This window comes from Kogia breviceps, chromosome 1 (genome assembly GCF_026419965.1).
Source record: "Kogia breviceps isolate mKogBre1 chromosome 1, mKogBre1 haplotype 1, whole genome shotgun sequence".
Lineage (NCBI taxonomy): Eukaryota > Metazoa > Chordata > Mammalia > Artiodactyla > Physeteridae > Kogia > Kogia breviceps.
This window is the reverse complement of record NC_081310.1, coordinates 83,786,768-83,805,039: the sequence shown is the minus strand read 5'-3', so window position 1 is coordinate 83,805,039 and position 18,272 is coordinate 83,786,768. Positions and strand designations below refer to the sequence as shown.

The following is an 18,272-nucleotide window of genomic DNA, read 5'->3' as shown; positions in this document are numbered from 1 at the left end:
TCTTAAATGGGGATGGATCCATCAGGAAATCCTACTGACTCTATCTACAGAATATATCCAGAAACTGACTACCACAACACAGATCCATGCCCCAATCCTCTTGTGCCAAGATATGTCAATATTCTCCTGAGTTCCCTACTTATGGCCTTACCCCTTTTATTCTATTCTCAACGCAGCCACCAGAGCAACCCTTTTAATGCATAAGTCAAGTCATATCACTCAGCTCACCACAAGGAGAAGCTAAAATTGTTACCAATGCTACAAGCCCCAAGAGAGTCTGGCCCTGCTCTCTCTGACCTCACTTCCCCATCACTCCTTCGGTTCCGGCTACACTGGCCTCTTCGCCTCCTTGAACACTCCAGGCATACTTCTGCCTCAGGGTCTTTGCATTTCCATTGCTTCTGCCTAGAATGCTTTTCCCTCAGATATCCTTCCTCCTTCCTTCATATCACTATTGAAATGTTAACAGTCTCAAGGTGGCCATCTTTGACCACACTATTTAAAATTGCATGCTCTCCTGACACCCTCTATGATCCTCCCTTAAGTTAATTTTCTCCGCAACAGTGATTTCCATCTAATAAACTGTATTTTTTACTCAGTTATTTTTGTCTGTGGTCTTTCTTCCCCTACTAAAGTATAAACTCCATCTAGCCAGAAGATTTCTCTGTTTTCTCACTGCTATATCCCCAGAGTGTAGTATACAGTGCCTGGCACATAGTAGGTAGTCAATAACTACAGATGAATGAATGAAGCCACAGAATCAAACTTCCTTAAATCCTACCCTTCCTCTGGACTGCTTATCATAGAAGACAAAAATGTCCTTATTGTCAAGTCAGATTGAAGTGGGGTTTCTCTTTTCATGTACTTTTAGCAGAAGTCAGCCTAACTGATGCGCATGTGTGATCTTATTTAATCTTCATGCCAACTCTGAGAGTTAGGTATTTTCTCTCCATTTTTCAGATGGGAAAGGTGAACCCCAGAGAGATTAAGTTACAGGCCAGAGGTCACACAGCTAGTAAGTCCCAGAGCTAAGATCTCCAACCCACCTGACGGATGCCACAGCTGTGAGTTCTTGGCTGCAGCACTCCACACAGACCACCCTCCCCAGAAATGACACCAGGGCTGAGCTGAGTCAGCAGCCACAGGATTGGAGGGTCTGCGTGCCACCAGGGATCTCCATAAAAAAACATTTGCTCCCCTAATACCCTCAAGTGTCAGATGTCAGAATAATCATCTTGTTTCCTGAATTTCACAATTTGTCTTGTTGCTGTCGTTATTGCCTGTCTGCTTCCCCATTCTATGTCTCCCCAGCACCTAGCACAATGAAGGGATAAATGAACTAATTCAGACACAATTCTGCTTAATGTCATTCATCCATTCAACAATCCTGCTTGAGCACCTGCCTTGTTCTAAGCACTGTCTTTGTGATGTTTACAGTCTGCTAAGGGAGGAGGACATTAAATAATCACAGAAAAAAACAAAACAAAACTGTGAACAGTACCATAAAGGAAAAGTATGGGATGCTGTGAAAGTAGACAAGAGAACCCCCTAATTTCAATGGGAGCATGTCAATGAGGACCTCCAGATCTGAAGGGTGAAGGGGAAGTGGTCCTAGAAGAGAAAATAGCTTATGCAAACATCCTAAGGAGTGAATGAAGGATAGTGAGTGTGCCTGGAGTACAGTTGATGGTTTCATCTTGTCAGTGGTGGCCTGTGTCTCCTAGGATCTGCCTTCAGGGAGGGGAAGGAAGGGGGAGACATCCTCCATGTTTACAGTTTAACACACTTCTGACAAGGATGGGGGGCGGGTGGACACAGCCTGACCTTGACTCACTGATGGAAATAGCTCTGTCCTCAGTGTCTCTATGTCCAGAAATTTCGAGCTTGGTCCCTTTTCCCTGGTCCAGTGTAATTGAGAGAACCAGTCACTACAAATCACTCTCTGGGAGCAACTAGGATGTCTCCAGAACTGAACAATAGGGGCCAAGGCAGGATTCCAGCAAGGAGGGCTTTGCAGAAGTTACCATTTGTGTCGCAGTGGCTGTGGCTTTCACCTAGGAGGGCTGGGTGGGGCCAGCTTAGCATTAAGGGATGGAGACCACTGCCCACTAATGGCTGTCTCCCTTTCCACTGCAGCCCTCCCCAACTCCCAAGCAGCCGGGGCCCAGCAGAGAAGGCCCCAGGGCACAGGGCTGGCTTGCTGCTAGCAACCTGAAGGAAGGAGTTAAGAAGGCCGGCCTGATGGCCGCAAAGACAGAGCTCTGTTTATCCAGGAAAAGAGGTTGTACGTAGGCAACGGAGGCCCCTGCCAGCTCCTCCCGGGACTGGGCTGGGGTAGCAAGCTGGAAAGGAAGCTGCTCCCCTCCGGGCTCTGAACGCCACCTAGCCAGAGGCCAGGACCCAGAGGCGGCCCACCGGGGAGGCCTGCACTCTGGACGCCTGACCGAGCCTGCTGCCGTGGGATCAGACTCCCAGGCAGAAAGTCGGAACAGCGCGCTCCCTGAGGTGCGGCGAGGGGGTGCGGTAAGCGCCCGCTGGCGGCGGGGCCTCCCGGAGTCAGCTCAGCGGGTGGCAGAGGATCAATGCTGCCTTTGTGCTCACTGGTTTCCTAGGGAGAAAGGGAGTGGAGAGTGGGAGGGGCAGCCCAATGGTTGGGCCCGCGAGGCAGAACTCAGGATGCGGTAGGGCTGGGACGCAGGGAGCGGAACAGTCAGGGCTTTAGGAGGGGTGGGATTCTGTGCTCCCGAGAGGTGCATCTCCTTGAACCGGCCCTAGGTGCTCGCAGGGCGGCAGCAGCCAAGTGTGCAGTGAGTCTGCTTCTGGCCTGGAACGACTCGGGAAGGCGAGGAAGGAGCAAGAGGAGGCAGGTGTGGCTAGGGCCGAAGGATGGCTCAGCCTTGGAGAAGCTTGCGGCGCCGCCCGGGAGTGCAGCCTGCAGGGATGGGGTGCTGGGGAAAGGGGGGTGGTCTCAAGGGGCGCCAGATCAGACCCTGGAGGAGAGCCTTAGTCTTCTGGAATGGGTATGGGAGAACGGGGTGAACCCTCCAAGGGCCGCGGTGTCTCTTCAGGGGGAGAGTGTATATGTGCGGGGGTTCCAAACCCGGGTCGGTGTCTGCGGCTACAGACCTTTTGTTAATGAGGGTGTTACTCTATTCTCCTAATAGGAGTCTAGGCTTCTAGTGGGTGTGTTAGGCCTTCTAACCCTGAAGTGGGCGTACATCTTCAGTACCAGTGGGAGCAATGGGAGAGCCTGTGTACTCGGATGTCCGAGGCCTGATCCGGAAAATGTGACTGTCTAGCCCTGGGCTCCCTCTATTTCTCCCCGGACCCCCAGACTTTGCCGCCCTTTGTCCTTCCCCATCCTCCCCCCACCCCGCTCAAACAGGGGCTTGTGCATCCCGTGGGCCCGTAAAGAAGGGCACGGCGGCAGACCACCCGGTGTTCGTTTGCAGCATCACCCACCTTGGGCTTTCCTGCTTTCCTTGTCCAGGCCTCCACCTGAGACGCTGGGTTTGGACCCTCTCGGCCTCGTGGAACTTGGACTTTCAGACCCCCACCCCACCGCATGTGGCTCTTGGAGAAAGCTGGCTACCGGGTGGGGGCCGCGGAGCCCAGGGCCTGGTGGGCGTCCTCCGGCCTGTTTCCTAAGCGCCGCACCCCGTGCCCGCTGGCTCGCGCCTGTCCCAACGTCCTCACCCCCGATCGCATTCCGCAGTTCTTCATCCCGCCTCGGCTCCCCGACCCAGGCGGTGCCGGGCCCCTCAGCGGGCGCGACGCGGGCGGTCGCGGCCTCCCCGCGTCCTGTTCGCTGCCGCACCTGGCGGGCCGCGAAGGCTGGGCCTTCCTGCCCGAGAGCCCGCACACGCGCCGACGCGAGTCCCTGTTCCACTCGCCGCCGCCCGCCCCCGCCGGGGGGCTGCCCCCCGCGCAGTCCAGGCTGCACGACTCCTACCCGGACCTGCGCCTCTGCCGGGCCCCCGACAGCGACACGGCCTCGTCGCCATCGCCCGACTCGTCACCCTTTGGCTCGCCGCGGCCAGGCCCCGGCCGGCCCCGGCCGCCCAGGCCGCGCTCGCTGTCCCCGGAGGAGGCGAGCTCGGCCAATACCAGCCCGTACGCGCCGCGCCGAACGGGGCGGCCCACGCCGCCGCTCTTCCACCTCGACTTCTTGTGCCGCCAGCTGCGGCCGGCCAAGGAGAGCGTGCTGCACCTCGAGCCCCTGGGCGGGCAGCTGCGGCTCTCCGCCGAGTACCAGGCCTGGCCGGGGCGGCTGCGGCTGCGCCTGGTGAGCGCCGAGGGCCTGCCCGCGTCGCGGGCCGGCCCCGGGAGCGGCGGCGGCGGCGGCGGCTGCTACGTGGTGGTGAGGCTGCGGCCGCGCGCCCGGGCGCGGGGCCAGCGGAGCCGCGTGGTCAAATGCAGCGCCAACCCCATCTTCAATGAGGACTTTTTCTTCGACGGGCTCGGCCCGCCCGACCTGGCCGCCCACAGTCTGAGGGCCAAGGTGCTGGACAGGGGAGCAGGCTTCCACAGGGACGTGCTGCTAGGGGAGTGTGAGACGCCCCTGATTGCCCTGCTGCCCCCCCTGCGTGGCGGGCTAGGTCCCGGAGCCTCCCTGGAGCCTGCCCATCTCAGCCCATAGCCTGAGAGACTGTCTCTTCCTCAGGAGGTCTCCACCGGGTCTGCAGTCCTCATTCTTTCCATCTGCCCGGCATGTATTTATTTTTGCTAATAAAATATCTGTTTGTCTCTAGCGGTATCTCTCCCACTTGTTGGCACTCTACGCTCTCAGATCGGCAGCCTACCCTCTTCCGTCTGCCCTGGCCGTACACGGGATGAAGGAAGCTCATTCAGTTGTCTGATTTGGAGCAGACCTTAAGCAGTGGTTCTCAAACCTGAATGAGCATCACAATAGCCAGACATCAGAAATCCTGGATGAGCTTGATAAACATATGCAGAAAGAATCCTGGGCTCCATTCCTGAGAGACCCTGACACTAGTTCAGTAGGTCTGGCCTGAGTAGGTCCTAGGTTCTCTGTTCAGCAAGGTCCCTACCCCTTCAGGGCGCCCTCCAATCACTGAGTCACTCCAGAAAAAAACTCTGTGACTGACACCAGCATAAGCCACCTTCCGCTGGGGGTTGCTTGGGGCTGCACAGGGGAAAGCAGCACTACCCCACCCATCTATCACCCCAACCATCTGTTCTGAAGAGAGATGAAATTTCCGTGTCTTGGGAGTGAGTCAGTGGATGTTAAGACTAGCACACTCTGCCTTTAGGTGTCCTCTCTCTTGTCTGTCCCTTCCACACCTGTGCCACCCTTGGGGGTAAAGCTGGAGCCAGGAGCTAGAACAGTGCTTGGGTAATGAAAGACCAAGATAGAATGTCCCAGGGACTGAGGTCCTGGGGGAGGAGGGGGTCCCACTGGACTGTGAGAGCTGTTCTCAGGGGTGCTCAGAAAAGGCTCCCCCAGTGAGTAGGGGCAGAATGTGAAAAATGGATAAATGTAGGTCACATTGTGTTTACCTCCTACCTGAATGTCCCTGACGTCAGCAGTGACCTTCTTCTCTCTCCCCCACCTTCCCTGGAGCTGGTTCCTCTTGGCTTAGGCCAGACTTGGAGGAGGAAAGAAGGGAGGGGGAGAGGGAGGGAGGAAGGGAGGTGCTGTGCCAACCCAACTTCTTTCTCCCTCCCCCTTTCTCATTTTGCCTGGTGGCCCTAACCAGGGCCAAGCCTGCTGGATCTAGATAAACCTCAGCATGTGTAATGCTAGCGTCACACACACACACACACACACACACACACACACACACACACTTGCATTCAGAGCACCCTCGGTTCCTTCTCCCTCCCCTGATTAGGTCCCTCCCCATCCCACCCTCAACCCCCCAGGCCAGGGAAATCTTGCTCCAGATGTCCACTAGGTGGTAGCATTGATCAAATAATATTAAGTGCTAACAGCTACGCCAAGAAAATCGCCATGCAAGGAACTGTTCCAACAACTTGCCTACAACCCCATTGAGGGTTAAGTACTATTGCTAATATTTTTATCCAGTGTAACCTTGGGTTTTACTCATCCAATGAGGGGTAGCACTAGGATTCAAACCCAGAGAGTCTGGCCTTAGAATCTGGGTTCTTAATCACCTCACTGTAATATCCCTGAGCGCCAGCTGCCACCTCCCAGTCAGGTCACTTCCTTCCCCAGGATGATAGCTCTCCAATCTTTTCAGCCTGTGAAGTCCACCCAAAGGTCCAGCTCTATCCCTAGTACTGTCCTACCTCAGTCCCAATCCTCCCCTAACAACCTTTGGTGAGTAACTAGATTTGATGCCCATTTGAAAGTAGCTGGAAAGAGAAGTAGAGGCCATTTACCCTTCATTCATGCAGTCCTTCAACAAATACTTAGGGAAGGCCAGGAGGTTCTGGGCATCAGATACAGCAGTGATCAAAACAGACACAGGGATCAGACAGTTTACAAAATGAATAAGTAAAATGTAGAAATGTCACCTGGTAATATGTTCTAGAGAAAAATAAAGCAGGAGAGAGATCAGGAAGGGAGTCAGACAAGGAGAAGAAAGGAAGATTGTAAGAATGGAAAGAGGGAGGGAGGGACCGAAACATCCCTTTTTAACCACAGTACTTTGTACCAGTAGGTACAGTACTTTATTGTTATGCCAGTTAATCATTGCAACCACTCAGTAAGGCGGGTACTGTTACCATTTTACTGAGAAGATAGATCAGAGAGGTTAAGTAAACTTGCCTGAGGATCAGCCCTGACTGCAGGGAAGTTTTAGGACTGTGGCTCCATCCAGACCTCCTACCTCACCTGCCATTCAGAGGAGGCCCGCAAGGTGAGAATTCAAGTCCACTCCAGTCAGGAGCAGTTCACTCAGTATCCACAGCTGTGACCCTCCCCCTCCCCACCCCCCCATGGGGACCACAATGTCCCTGGAGGAACTTCCAGGCTAAACTAAAGCCACAGAAGCAGGCCCCGGGGCAAATAAGGTCATAAGAACCTCTCCTGTGTGCAGACTGCTCTGGCCTCAAAGCATGTTCACAGACACAAGCCTGGACAGATATTACTGTCCCCTTTTTAACAATGTGGTCATTGCAGACTAATAGTAGGCTACATTCTTACCTGTCTTTCGGCTCCAAAAATCAGAGCTCCTGCTCTGATTTTCTCCCTCCTTGCTACGTCCAAGTCTAAATGACCACAAATGTTAATTGACAGATGAGTGCTACAGGCAGGGTCACATGGAAAGTTCAGGGCCAGGAGCTGAGGTCAAACTCCCACTGGTCCCTCCACCCACAGTGGCCTTTGTAACAGGAAAGGGGAGGGGTGGTGACTGTGAGATCTACAGATGTTTATAGAGCCGGAGATGTCCTTTTTTTTAACGGCTGAGGGGACCGTGCCCCCTCCCTGAGTCCCTCTGGTGGGTTGAGGTCTCCCCAGGCATGGACCTCTTAGGAAGGACACAAAGGAAGGTGTTCCTAATCACTGGATCCGGCCTCCCAGAGTGGGTGGCCCTCGAAGGATGGAGCTGAGGTGGTATGTGGCATGCAGGCTGCCCAGGCCTCACAAACTTTCCACCTTTACACCCCAGGCCCTCCCAGGAGGGGCAGGCTTGCACGAGCTTTAAGTGGTTTCTGTGGTCTAGGGGGTGGAAAGGAAGGGAAGAAGTTGGTAACTGCTCCCCAGTTCCAAGCCACCACCACCACCCTCCACACCCCCAGGTTGCTTGCCCCTGGCGTTCAGATTCCCCTGATAAGGGAACTTGGTGGGTGAATTGATTCTCTGATCCCTATCAGCCTCTTCCTAGCATAAGAATGTGAGAATGTATTGGGGGAGGAAATAACCACTGCCCTGCTCTGAAAGGACTGATTCCTCCAGAAAAGCAGCTGTGATTAGAGCAAGAGGGAGGAAGTGTAGGCATGAGGGGGGCACTTCCGAAAAGGATGATCAGGGTACCTACTTGCCCCAGGGAGAAAGAACACCAGCCATCCATGCTTAGGGTAAGGAAGGCGTAGAGATATGAGAATGTCTGGGAAGCATGAGACTAGCTTAGGCCTAGAGGCCAGGACCCTGTCTTCCCAACCACCAGTCACTTCCTCCCCACCTTATACAGTGGCACGAAGTGGCATGTCTGAGAGAGGCAGCCAGACCTACCATATCTGGGGTGGGCAGGGCTGTCTGGCACGATACCAGGGCCAAGTGCCCATCCCCAGGTGCTCTGCACGGCCTCTACTCCATGCCCATGCTTGGGAGCTCAAGAAGGATCCTGAGGGACCCAGAGCCACAGAGGAAGAGAGGCTTAAAGAGGAGAAAATAGAAAGAGGGATGAGCTACCGAGGTGCCGAAAACAGAAGAGCCATAGGCATGGAGAGGTTAGCAGGAAGAGACACAGAGAGAGGATACTGAGAGGAAGCAAAGCCAATCGTGGGCAGGGAAGGGGACAGCAGAGCAACACTGCCCCAGCACCCCCTGCACTCTGCCCCTCTGCCTCTTGCTGGCTCTACTTGTCTGCTGGGCACTGGCCTGGGTGGTGCTTTAGAGAGCTTTGCTTCTTACTCCAAGCTTGCCCAAGGGGCTGAGCCCCAAAACAGACCAACATCCTGTTCTGTGCAGAGAAGTATACACAGACGCGTGGGCCATGCATTTACCAAAAGGACACGGGGATAATCAGAATCTCAGAGGAACAGATACACGCCCTCAGACTCTCGGTACAGGAAGGTCCCCCAAAGTTTCCACTCCACTCTTCCTCACTCCCTGCACCCTTGTCAACAATCCTGGGAGCAGGAAAGTCCTTTTCTAATTCTAATCTTTGTCCCATAAGCTGCAGCCCTCCGGAGTCTCTGGGAGCTACCCAGGAACGGAGGTGTTGATGGTAGCGGAGCGTGAGGTTCCAGGGTGGGGCACGAGTGCAGGATGGTGAGATGAGAGGGCAGGTGAGGGAAGGGACAGCTGCCTGCCCTCTCCACGCCAGATGCCGCGTGCACCATGCTGGGGGGAGTGGGCTGCAGTCACGAGGCTGAGGCGCGGCTGGCTCCTGCTCTGCTGTTTACCAGCTGGGAGTGAGAGCAGGAGGAGGTGCCAGGGAGCCTCCCCACTGCAGCCTGGCCTCTGGCCAGCCTGCCTGTTGGGTAAGCAGGAGAGCCAGGCCCAGCTAATCAAACTCTGGGCCGAGGCTGTGCAGGAGATTAGTGGCATCCGGGTCCCGCGGAAGCAGTATCCTGGAGCTCTCCACAGAGCCCTTCCTCAGCGCGGGTCTGCCCAGTCTGGGAGGGTCTCCTTCCCACAACTAGTGAAGTGCAGCGTGGCTCCTCTCCTGTCCTGTCCCATTGCTCCTCTGCCTCAGCATGCTCCTCCAGGCCTGCCCACAGCCCCCAACAGACCAGGAGGATGTGGAGGCATCAGGGAGCCAGGGAATTCTAGGGAAGGGCAGCAAAGGGCAGAGGCTAAGCAAGCAGAGGCCTCAAGGAACCCAAGAACCATGGAGATGAGTCTGACCTCATCCTGTAGAAGAGGCACCATCCCCCGAATAAGCCATCCCGTCTTCATCTCTCTCCTCCCTACTTCCCCTGTTCCTGTCACCTGTCTTGGTCAAGTAGAAAGCATATGATTCTAAAGTCACAAAGACCTGGGTTCAAATCACAGCTCAGCCACTTACTGTCCTTGTGCAAGCCCTTGGGCAACTCATGACTATCTTTGAGCATCACTTAGCTTATATGCATCACATAGTTATCTGGAGCAACTATGCTGGCCTCATGGTGGACGCTGGGAGGATTGCAGAGAGTCACGGATTTACATAAAGTGACGGGCAAAGGGCCCAGCACCACAAAAGGTGATCGATAAACGCTAGCCCCCTTCCCGTCACCTATCCTGTTTCTCCTCAAGGCTCCAAACTCTGTTCCTCCCATCTCTCCCCTTGTCCCCTCCTGATGCCAGGATGCTCTGCCAGCCACTCCTTTCCCCTGCCTGATGCTGGGCCAGGTGCTCCCTCCCTCCTCCCTCTTCCCTCCCCTGGGCCCTGCTCCCTGCCCTCCTGGGCAGCCAGGGCAGCAAGGACGGCACCAAGGGAGTTGCCCCATGGACAGGGCCCCACAGAGACAGCACCGAGCCTCGCAGGGTAAGAGGCCCTACGGCCCTGCAGGCAGGTGGAAGGGGCTGCCAGGAGGTTCAGAGGAGAGGGAGAGATGGCAAGAGACTGGTCGGGTTGTGAGGAGGGAGGAGCGGCAAGCAAATAGAGAAGGAGAGAAAGATGAGTCGGCAGGGGAAGGCAGGCCGGTGAGAAGGGACAGGTCTGGATAGAGACTGAAGGAGAAATGGGAGGAGGGGCTGGGGACCTGGCAGAGGAGGAGAAATAGGAAGGGGGAGACAGGGAGGGGAAAGAAGGGGAGAGCTGAAGAAGGAAGAGACGGGTGGGATGGGGGAGGAGAGGGGAGCAGAATCAGGGAAGCTGGAGGGAGGAAGGGTCCACATCCCAAGTGTGAGCGCCCCCTGGGAGAAAAGGCAGACACTGCTCATCTGGCTGGGACCCCAGGCAGCAGTGGGAGGCCGACCACTCCACCTCCTTCTGTTCTTTCAGCAGCAGAGGAAGCCGCCCTGCCTTTAGGGATGACAAAGGGTCAGGGAGAAAGCAATAGAACCCTGTCCACCACCCTTGCCCACCAGCCCAGCACATTCCTCCCCACTGGCCTGGGGGGATGGGGTCTCATTTCTGCAGAAAATGTGGGGCACTCAGCCAGGGGCAGCGGGGGACGGAGCCTCATGGGGTCCTTGGGCCCGCAGATGGTCTAACTCAGAGACTCTCTCGGCAGGATCCCAGGGCCACGTGCTCGCTCAGGTGTGAGCGCTGAGGGGAAAAGCTGCAGGGCCACCTGGTGTAGGAAGAACTCCACCGCCGGGGCAAGCACGGGGACCACCCCTACCCCAGGCCTGCTCTGAGGCGCAAGGCTGGAGGCCAAAGAGACGGTGCCACGTCAGGGAGGAAGCTGGGTGGAGCCAGGCAGGATGGGTGGGGAGGCAGGAGGGGCCGGATGGAGCCACTCCCTCTCTGGGCAGTCCTCCCCCCTACCCTACCCCCAGCAGAACCCAGGCCTTCAAGTCCACTCGCCCACCCCCCGCCCAGCCCAGCAGAGGAAGCCTGCTTGTAAGGAGCATCTCCTGGGCAGAGAGAAAGCGTGTGTGTGTGCGGGGGAGGGGTGGGGGGGTTGAACGGAAGCCGGGGGGTGTCAAGGACTGGACAAGTAGAAGGAAAAAAACTACAGGAGAGCAGAGTCAGAGGTTAGGGAAACTATAAGGGGCATAAGGCAGACCTGCAGTGTTTTCTGAAATGAAAGACTGGCCCTGTGCTCTGTGAGGAGCCGCTGTGTGGACGTAAGAAATGCACCAAGGCCTGGCAGGGGAAGCTTCTTCTCAGGGGCTCCCTTGGTAGGTGTTTAATAAAAGCTAACCATATGAATGAATGAATGACATGCACCTTCCCACTCCAACGATGCTCCAGCTAAGGCTTTCCCCTCAGCAGCTGCCCCTCTGGAGGTCTGTGCCTCCCTGCCCACCTCACATCAACCCGCCTGTGCTCCCTACTGCCTGCCCTCCCCCTGGACCAGCCACACACAGCAGCGCGGGGCGGGAGGGGGGGGGGCGCTCCCGTCCTCTGCAGGCTGGTGAGCCAGTGGAGCCAGAGCCTGCAGGAGGCATAGCAGGGGTCTGTGCTTGCAGCTCTCCCTTTCTCTTCCCCCTAACATCCTCACTCCCCTACCCTCAACCACCACACCTCTGGAATTCCCAGCTGCTCTCAGGCACAAAAAAGCAACCAAGAGATTGAACTCCGGCCGCCGCGGAGTATTTATTGTGCACCTCTAAGGGGCAGGCACAACAGAATAACAAGATGAACAAGGCAGACACGGTCCCTGCCTCCATGTGGCTCACTGTCTAGCAGGAAAGCCCCGTTTCACAGATTTCACAATTATAGCAGTGAGATGATGTGGTGAGTACCAAGAACTCAAATGCTTGTGCTGAGTGTGTAAGCCCAAAGGCAGGAGGAGTTCTCCAAGGAAAAGACATAATCAGGAACCTGGGGGATGAGAAGTTGTCTAGATTGAGGAGGGACAAGGGAGGGGCATTCCAGTCAGAAGGAATAGTGTGGAGCAGTCCCAGAGTGGTCAGGAGCCTGGCACTTCTGAGGACCTGGAAGAGGCCTCGTGTGACTGTAGGGCAGACAGTGAAGAGAGGGTTGCCGTGGAGGGTGGTCCTACCTTCTCCTCAGATGGCAGGTTCTGCTGGGAAGGAAGGGGATGGGGATGAGGGCCTGGGCATTGGGGAGTGTCTCTCGGTCCTCCGTGGTCCTCAACCTTTGGACCTGATCCCCTCTCTTCTCTTCGCAGAGCTGCTGGCTGCAAAGAAGACCCACACCTGTGAGTAGAGAATTGGGGTAGGAACTGGTGCTGGGGCGTGGAGAGATGGCAAAGAATTCAGCAAGGGTTCCAGGGAGGTCCGTGTAAAAGAAAGGAGCGTGTCTTGCACAGAGATGGAGCAGCTGGGCAGACATGTCCGGGCCTGAAGGGAGGTGGAGCCTAGAAAAATGGGGGAGATGGGGAGATGGGGAGATGGGGAAAGGAGGGGCAGACGTGAAGAAACCTCAAGATCAGGGCAATCGGAAGAGGTAAGAAAGAAACCTGAAGAGTGAGAGGGAACATCGCAAAGAAACAAGGAGAGAACAGTGAAAGCGGGCCATGGTAGAAGGAGAGGAGGCTGCTGGACAGAGGCACAGGAGACACAAGGGGGTGGAGCTGATAGCTGGGCCAGCGGGGAGACGGGGAGGCAGGGTGGCCTCAGGGACTCCGGGAGCCTGCACCAGGCTTTGTGGAGGCAGAGCCAGGTTTGGTGTTCATCTCGGTGGTTAACACATCCCGAGGTGTGAACAAGCCTGGGGCCAGCCTGTGCAGGGCTAGAGAGCAGGAAAGCCTTCATCTCTGTAGGAAACACATAGATAGGAACACTCTGGGTCCTGGGGCCCTGAAAGACTGAGGCTACAGCGTGTGAGAAAGGGGTTAGAGCTCAGGAAGGACTTCCCAATGGATACTAGCAAGTAACATCCTCTCTAGGGAACTCTCAGCACATCAGATCTATCCTCCTAGTTCATGGGAGAGGCTACTCCCCCAGAAAATGCACCCACTGCACCTTGGTCTCAAAGCTCATGTCCCATCCACATGCCCTTACCAGCCTGAGGGTGCTCTGAGGAAGGCCTTCTAAGCACCCTTGAATTGATGAGGACAACTCTGGGGTGGGAGAAGCCACCTGCATTTCTCTATGGCCCTCCCTTGGATTGCCTGCCAGTTCCCCCTGAGAGCTCACTGTGGCTCCTCCTGCTGTCAAAACTGCCTAGAGCTCCCTGTTGCAAGCAGAGAGATCTCAGACGGCGAAAGCATCACACTCCTCCCTGAGCTGGTCAGACAGGGGCTGGGGGGCCACCGGGAGGCTACATCCTTCTGGGGGGGGGTTGCTTTGCTCAGCACAATCCTCATCGGTGCCTCCCCTGCCCCTAGCCACAGGGCCCCACGGAAATGCTGAGCAGGGCCCTGGGAGGAAAGCGGGTCAAGGAGTGACGCGGGGGCGGTGGGGGAGGTGAGGACCAGGGACCATATGTGGGTGGGGGGGAGATGGGGGACTTTCGGAGCATCTGGAACTGGAAGAGGCTCAAGTCCATTCCTACCCTTAAAACCTTACCGCAGAAACCTCGGCCAGGACCACACCCCCTTACCCCTTCGCAACCCACTGGCCCCATGCAGCCACACCCTCACCCCACCCCCACCGATGAGTGTCCTCCCCCAACCCACTGCACAGCTCCTGAGAGCCCGAGGAAGGCCAGCGGGGAAAGGCTTGTGCCAGGCTGAGGAGTCGTGGAGTCCCGGCAAGATCAGAGACCTCTTAGGAGTTTTGGCCCAGAGAATCCAGGAGAGATGAACACCTCCCCCAGGCCCAGAGACTCTGAAAAATGGGCTCCAGAATTGAGACAGCCCCCCAAAGGGGGTCCGAGACAACCCCAAGAAGGGAGGAACCCGAGAGGGACCCCCAGACCAAGAGGGGGGCCTGATTACTAAGGGATCCTGAAGAGGGAACCCCGAGGATGAGGTACCCCACAGAGCAGATATAAGGCTCAGAGAGCCTCTGAAGTTGACTGGCTCCACAGAAGGACCCCAAGGCCAAGAAACTCTACAGAGAGATTTGCACACCAGGAGACCCTCGTAAGCAGACCTGAACCAGAGAAAACTTCCCATTCCTCAAGTGGAATCTGGGGCCAAAATGCCTGATTTTGAATCCTGCCTCTACCACTTTACTAGCTGTGTGACCTTGGGCAAGATACCTAACCCCTCTGTGTCTCACTTTCCTCATCTTTGAAATAGGTATGATGGTACCTACCACATAAAGTATTTTTTGAGGATTAGCTAATCCACATAAAACATTAAGAACCATTTCTGGCATATGGCTAAGCATTATCATCATCATCATCACCATCATCTGCATTCCAATTTCAGCAGTTTTGCTCCTGAGGAAATTTCTGATGGACTAACCCCTCCTACAGATAGTGGCATTTGTCTGATGATTATTACTGCTACTATTATCATTTATTCCCTAGCCCAGGGCATGCACCGTGTCTGTAGGGAGGGCGTGAGCATGGTAGATGGTGGGGCAGCCTCCCAGACTGCATCTCACTGAGCTGGGCTCTTGGCAGTCCACAGGGTCGCAGGTGGCCCCAGGCAGACATTCTGTGACTTACCTCTAGAAATATCCCTGTCCCTGGAGTCACCTGGCAAAGAGGGTCAGGCTCTGGGATCCTCAAGGGGAGGGGGAGTAGGGACCTGGCCCCAGGCTTGCGTGAGCTCCATTCCGGCTCCCCAGCCAGAACTACCCTGGCGGGTGGAAACAGCTTTTACCGCGTGTGTCTGTCGCCTGTGGTTTTGGAATTTTCCAACGCCCCCTGCGATTGGCTGCCCCGCCCCTCACACTCTGCCCCAGGCCCAGATTGGCCACATGGGGCGCCTGTCATCCTACCCGCTACACCCCAGAGGGGTGGGGGGGTGGAGCTGGGGGGGTTATCACTCGGCCACCTGTGGGGTACAGATCTTAAACCCCCCGCCCAGAAGCATTGGGGGAGAGCTAGGTGCAGAGCCGCGGCCCGCAGCCCCACTGCCAGCTGCGCCCCATCCCTGGAACACCCCCGCTGAGAAGGACAGGGAGCCCAGGCGGCAAAGCCCACGACTCAGTCATGAGAAGTAAGTGAATGGGCCACCCGGGAGAGGGGAAGCCTGGGGCCCTCTGGAAAGGACGGGCATCTTGGGAACAGTGTGAGCAGAGCTGAGTGCTCTTCCCTGGCAGGGTGTGTCCTGGTCAAGGCCAAGGTCTGTTGGGAGATGGGTGGAATAGTCTGGGAGTCTCGCTCTCTGAGCAGTTCTCTTAGAGCAGCCACAGTAAAGGGACTATTGAGGAACTCCTGTGTCATGGGCTCCGGAAAGGATCTCCAAGAGTATCTGAGGTACCCTGCCCCTCATTTTACAAAAAGAGACTGAGACCCAGAGAGGCCCAGTGCTTCACCCCAGATCACACAGCTGTAGTAGGTGGAGGTTGGTAATTAAAAGGCAGCCTGAACTCACTCCCCTGGCTCCCATTGCAGTGTTTCCCTCCGTGCCTCCAAACTGCCCAAGAGAAGGGTGAGAAAAGAGTCTGGAGGAATTGCTGTAACCTGAAGCGGTGGGACAGTGAGGGTAAAGCCAGGTCAGCAGGCAGAGGCGGTCAGAACCCCAGCATCCAGGCCTCTGAGCCATTACGCTCTCTGCCCAATGCAGGAACATGATGACCAAGTGGAATCCAGCCAGGGTGCTGTGTGTGTGTCTGTGTGTGTGTGTGTGTGTGTGAGAGAGAGAGAGAGAGAGAGAGAGAGACCCCCCCACCCCCACCCCAGGTTCAGATGCCTTTTTGATGAGTAGGATCAGACAGTGGAGATGGGAGCAAAAAGCCCTCAGCTTCACCCGTTTCCTGGCCCGGAGCCATGGGCCAACAGCTGGTGGGCAGATGTCTGGGGTCCCTGTGCCTTCTAGCAGAGCAGGGGTGGGCAACTCGCCCTTGTAAGGGAAGACAGAGGACCTCTCAGAGCACAGGGTGAAGGAGGAAAAGGGAAGTCCCATGCCCCTGAGGCCTGAGGTACCCCCAGCCTCAACCTGGGCTCTTCCCACAACCCACAAAAGAGAGGCCATATTAGATCCTGGAAAGACCCTTGGGCTGAGTCTAAAGACCATGTTCTGGTGCCACCTCTGTCACAGACAAGCCTTGTAGCCTTAGGCAAGTCATTGGGCCCTTGTCTCCTGTAAAACAAGTAAGCTGAATTTCAAAACAAAACCAACTTTGGGGAGGCGCCCAGTTCTGAGGGCCCGGGACCAAGGAGAGAGCGCTGGTCTCTGAGTTAAGCACCTCCAAGGGTAGTGGAGGAAACTCAGCTCTCCCAGAGGGTACACAGAGAGGTGGCCAAGGAAAGGAAAGAACTTCACTTCCACAGAGACTCCAGTGCATGTGTATGAGCTGGGGCAGGTCAGGAGGGGTGAGGAGAAGAGCCAAAAACTTCCACAAGAAGAAGGTCCTCTTGGGGCTTCAGTTTCCCTTCTAGCTTCTTCCCATTAGCAGCAAAGGTTAGCAAACTGGTCTTCGCAGAAACGGTCTCAAATCAGCAAATCCACCCTGGGAAGCAATGATCAGATGTGCTTCAGAGCCTGGCAGGAGGGCAGGAGTCCCTGGGACTAGACAGGGGAGACACTTGGTCAGCTCTACATGATATCCCCCTGGGCAGTAGGCAAGAGAGGAGTCTCCTCCAATCTGGGGGTTGGTACCCCTGGTCCTTCTCACTTGGACATCCCTGGGTATCTCATAGCCCCAGATTATCTGACTGCCCTGACCCCCTAGTGAGTACCAGCCATCACCATGTTCTCTGACCTTAGCTGGGGTGGGCAGAGCACTGGGGTCTTGGCACTGTGACACACCCAAAGACCCAAGGGCCAGACACACAAGGAGCAGAAATAGATCAAGAAATAAAGAGAGATGCAGAGGCCAAACTCAAATGACAAAGATCTATGAAACACATGGGGAGAGAGTGATGTCCAGATAGAGATATAACTGGAGAAATGCCAGGAGAGTCAAAACATTGTGGTGTCTAGCCTGAGACAGAACTGGAGTGCAAAGATGGAAAAGGCACACAGACGCAGGGAGAGACAGAGAGGAAAGAAAGCTGGCAGGAGAGGGGAGACACTGAGTATTGATCAGGTCTAGGAAGGCAGAAAGTGGGAGGCATGGGATTTATAGAAGTTCTGAAAGAATGATACAGGCTCTCTGCCATGGCAACCTGCTGGTCAGTAGAGAGGAAATGTCCATTAGCCAGAAAGACTCCCCAGCCAGCCAGAGGGAGGGTGGCCCTGTTCAGCTCACTCTGGGGCTCGGCCAGGCCAGCGTGGAGCCAATAGACAAGAGGCCCCGACATTCGGACATTCGCATTCTTCAGCCTTGATGGGGAGGTGGGAGGATGAGGGGTACGAGGTTGCATGCCTGTCTTTGCTGTGCCCTGATCTTTCTCAAGTCTGGTCATGATAATGAGGAGCCGTGGGCCAGAAAGAAGTCCAAGTTCCCGGGTGCCACAGACCTCAGCCTGAGAGTCCAGGGCCATCTGAGGACTTTACAAAGGCCCCCTCCTTCCTCACATCACTGGTGCACCTTCGCCTTTTCCTCTCTTCCCATTCCTAACGGGACTCCCAAACACTCCCAGCCCAAGGCCCTAGATGTTGGGAGCATCCCAGCCCGTCCCACCACAATGAAATGTGCGTGTTGGTGTGGCTGCCCCTCCCAGGGGCTCCCTCCCCCTCCCCTGCCCCCAAAGCCACTGCCTCAAACAGGGAATGGGGACTTTCCCATGCTAAGAGCTCTCCAAGAAAGGCAGCCCTGGGGTCTCCTCCCATCCTCCAGCGACTAGTCCTTTCTGAGATCTAATCTCCACTCCTCCTGCTGCTGCAATGCTGCCCCTCCCTGGGACTCTGGGCTCAGAAAGGATGGAGATGTCTATCTGGGAGGAGGGACGGCGACAGGGAGGGGCCTCGGGGCCAGAGCCAGGGTCCTTCTGGGTCCACTGGTCCCCTGCACCAGCAGAGGCACTCTGGAGAGGAGATGCAGCTCGGAGGCCGGGAAGGCCACTGATTGTGACGTCTGGGCTCCCACTCCTCACAGCTTCCTCCTGGTGATT

The 18,272-nt window shown here is 56.1% G+C and overlaps 2 protein-coding genes across 8 annotated transcripts in view; both read left to right on the top strand.

Moving 5' to 3' along the window:
- The first annotated feature begins 3,544 nt into the window (after positions 1-3,544).
- C2CD4D (C2 calcium dependent domain containing 4D) lies at positions 3,545-4,639 on the top strand. Its single transcript, XM_059065328.2, has one exon. The coding sequence runs from the start codon at positions 3,566-3,568 to the stop codon at positions 4,637-4,639; it is 1,074 nt and encodes a 357-aa protein (XP_058921311.1). The 5' UTR covers positions 3,545-3,565.
- Positions 4,640-9,993: 5,354 nt separating this feature from the next.
- The window catches only part of RORC (RAR related orphan receptor C), a 25,598-nt gene continuing 17,319 nt past the window's right edge, over positions 9,994-18,272 (top strand). For 2 of the 7 annotated variants that reach the window (XM_067036253.1, XM_059040972.2), the window contains exons 1-2: positions 10,029-10,145; positions 12,382-12,411. In XM_067036253.1, the coding sequence (XP_066892354.1) occupies positions 10,082-10,145; positions 12,382-12,411 (94 nt within the window). In that variant the 5' untranslated portion in view covers positions 10,029-10,081. Of the gene's footprint in view, positions 10,146-10,812; positions 11,145-11,334; positions 11,426-11,786; positions 11,985-12,263; positions 12,412-18,272 lie in introns of those variants that run through there. The other 5 variants (XM_067036256.1, XM_067036257.1, XM_059041036.2 and 2 more) reach the window with 5 other exon arrangements.

What these genes read in the sequence shown, in the direction of transcription:
- C2CD4D (XM_059065328.2), top strand. Translation starts at nt 3,566, where the DNA reads ATGTGGCTCTTGGAGAAAGCTGGCTACCGGGTGGGGGCCGCGGAGCCC.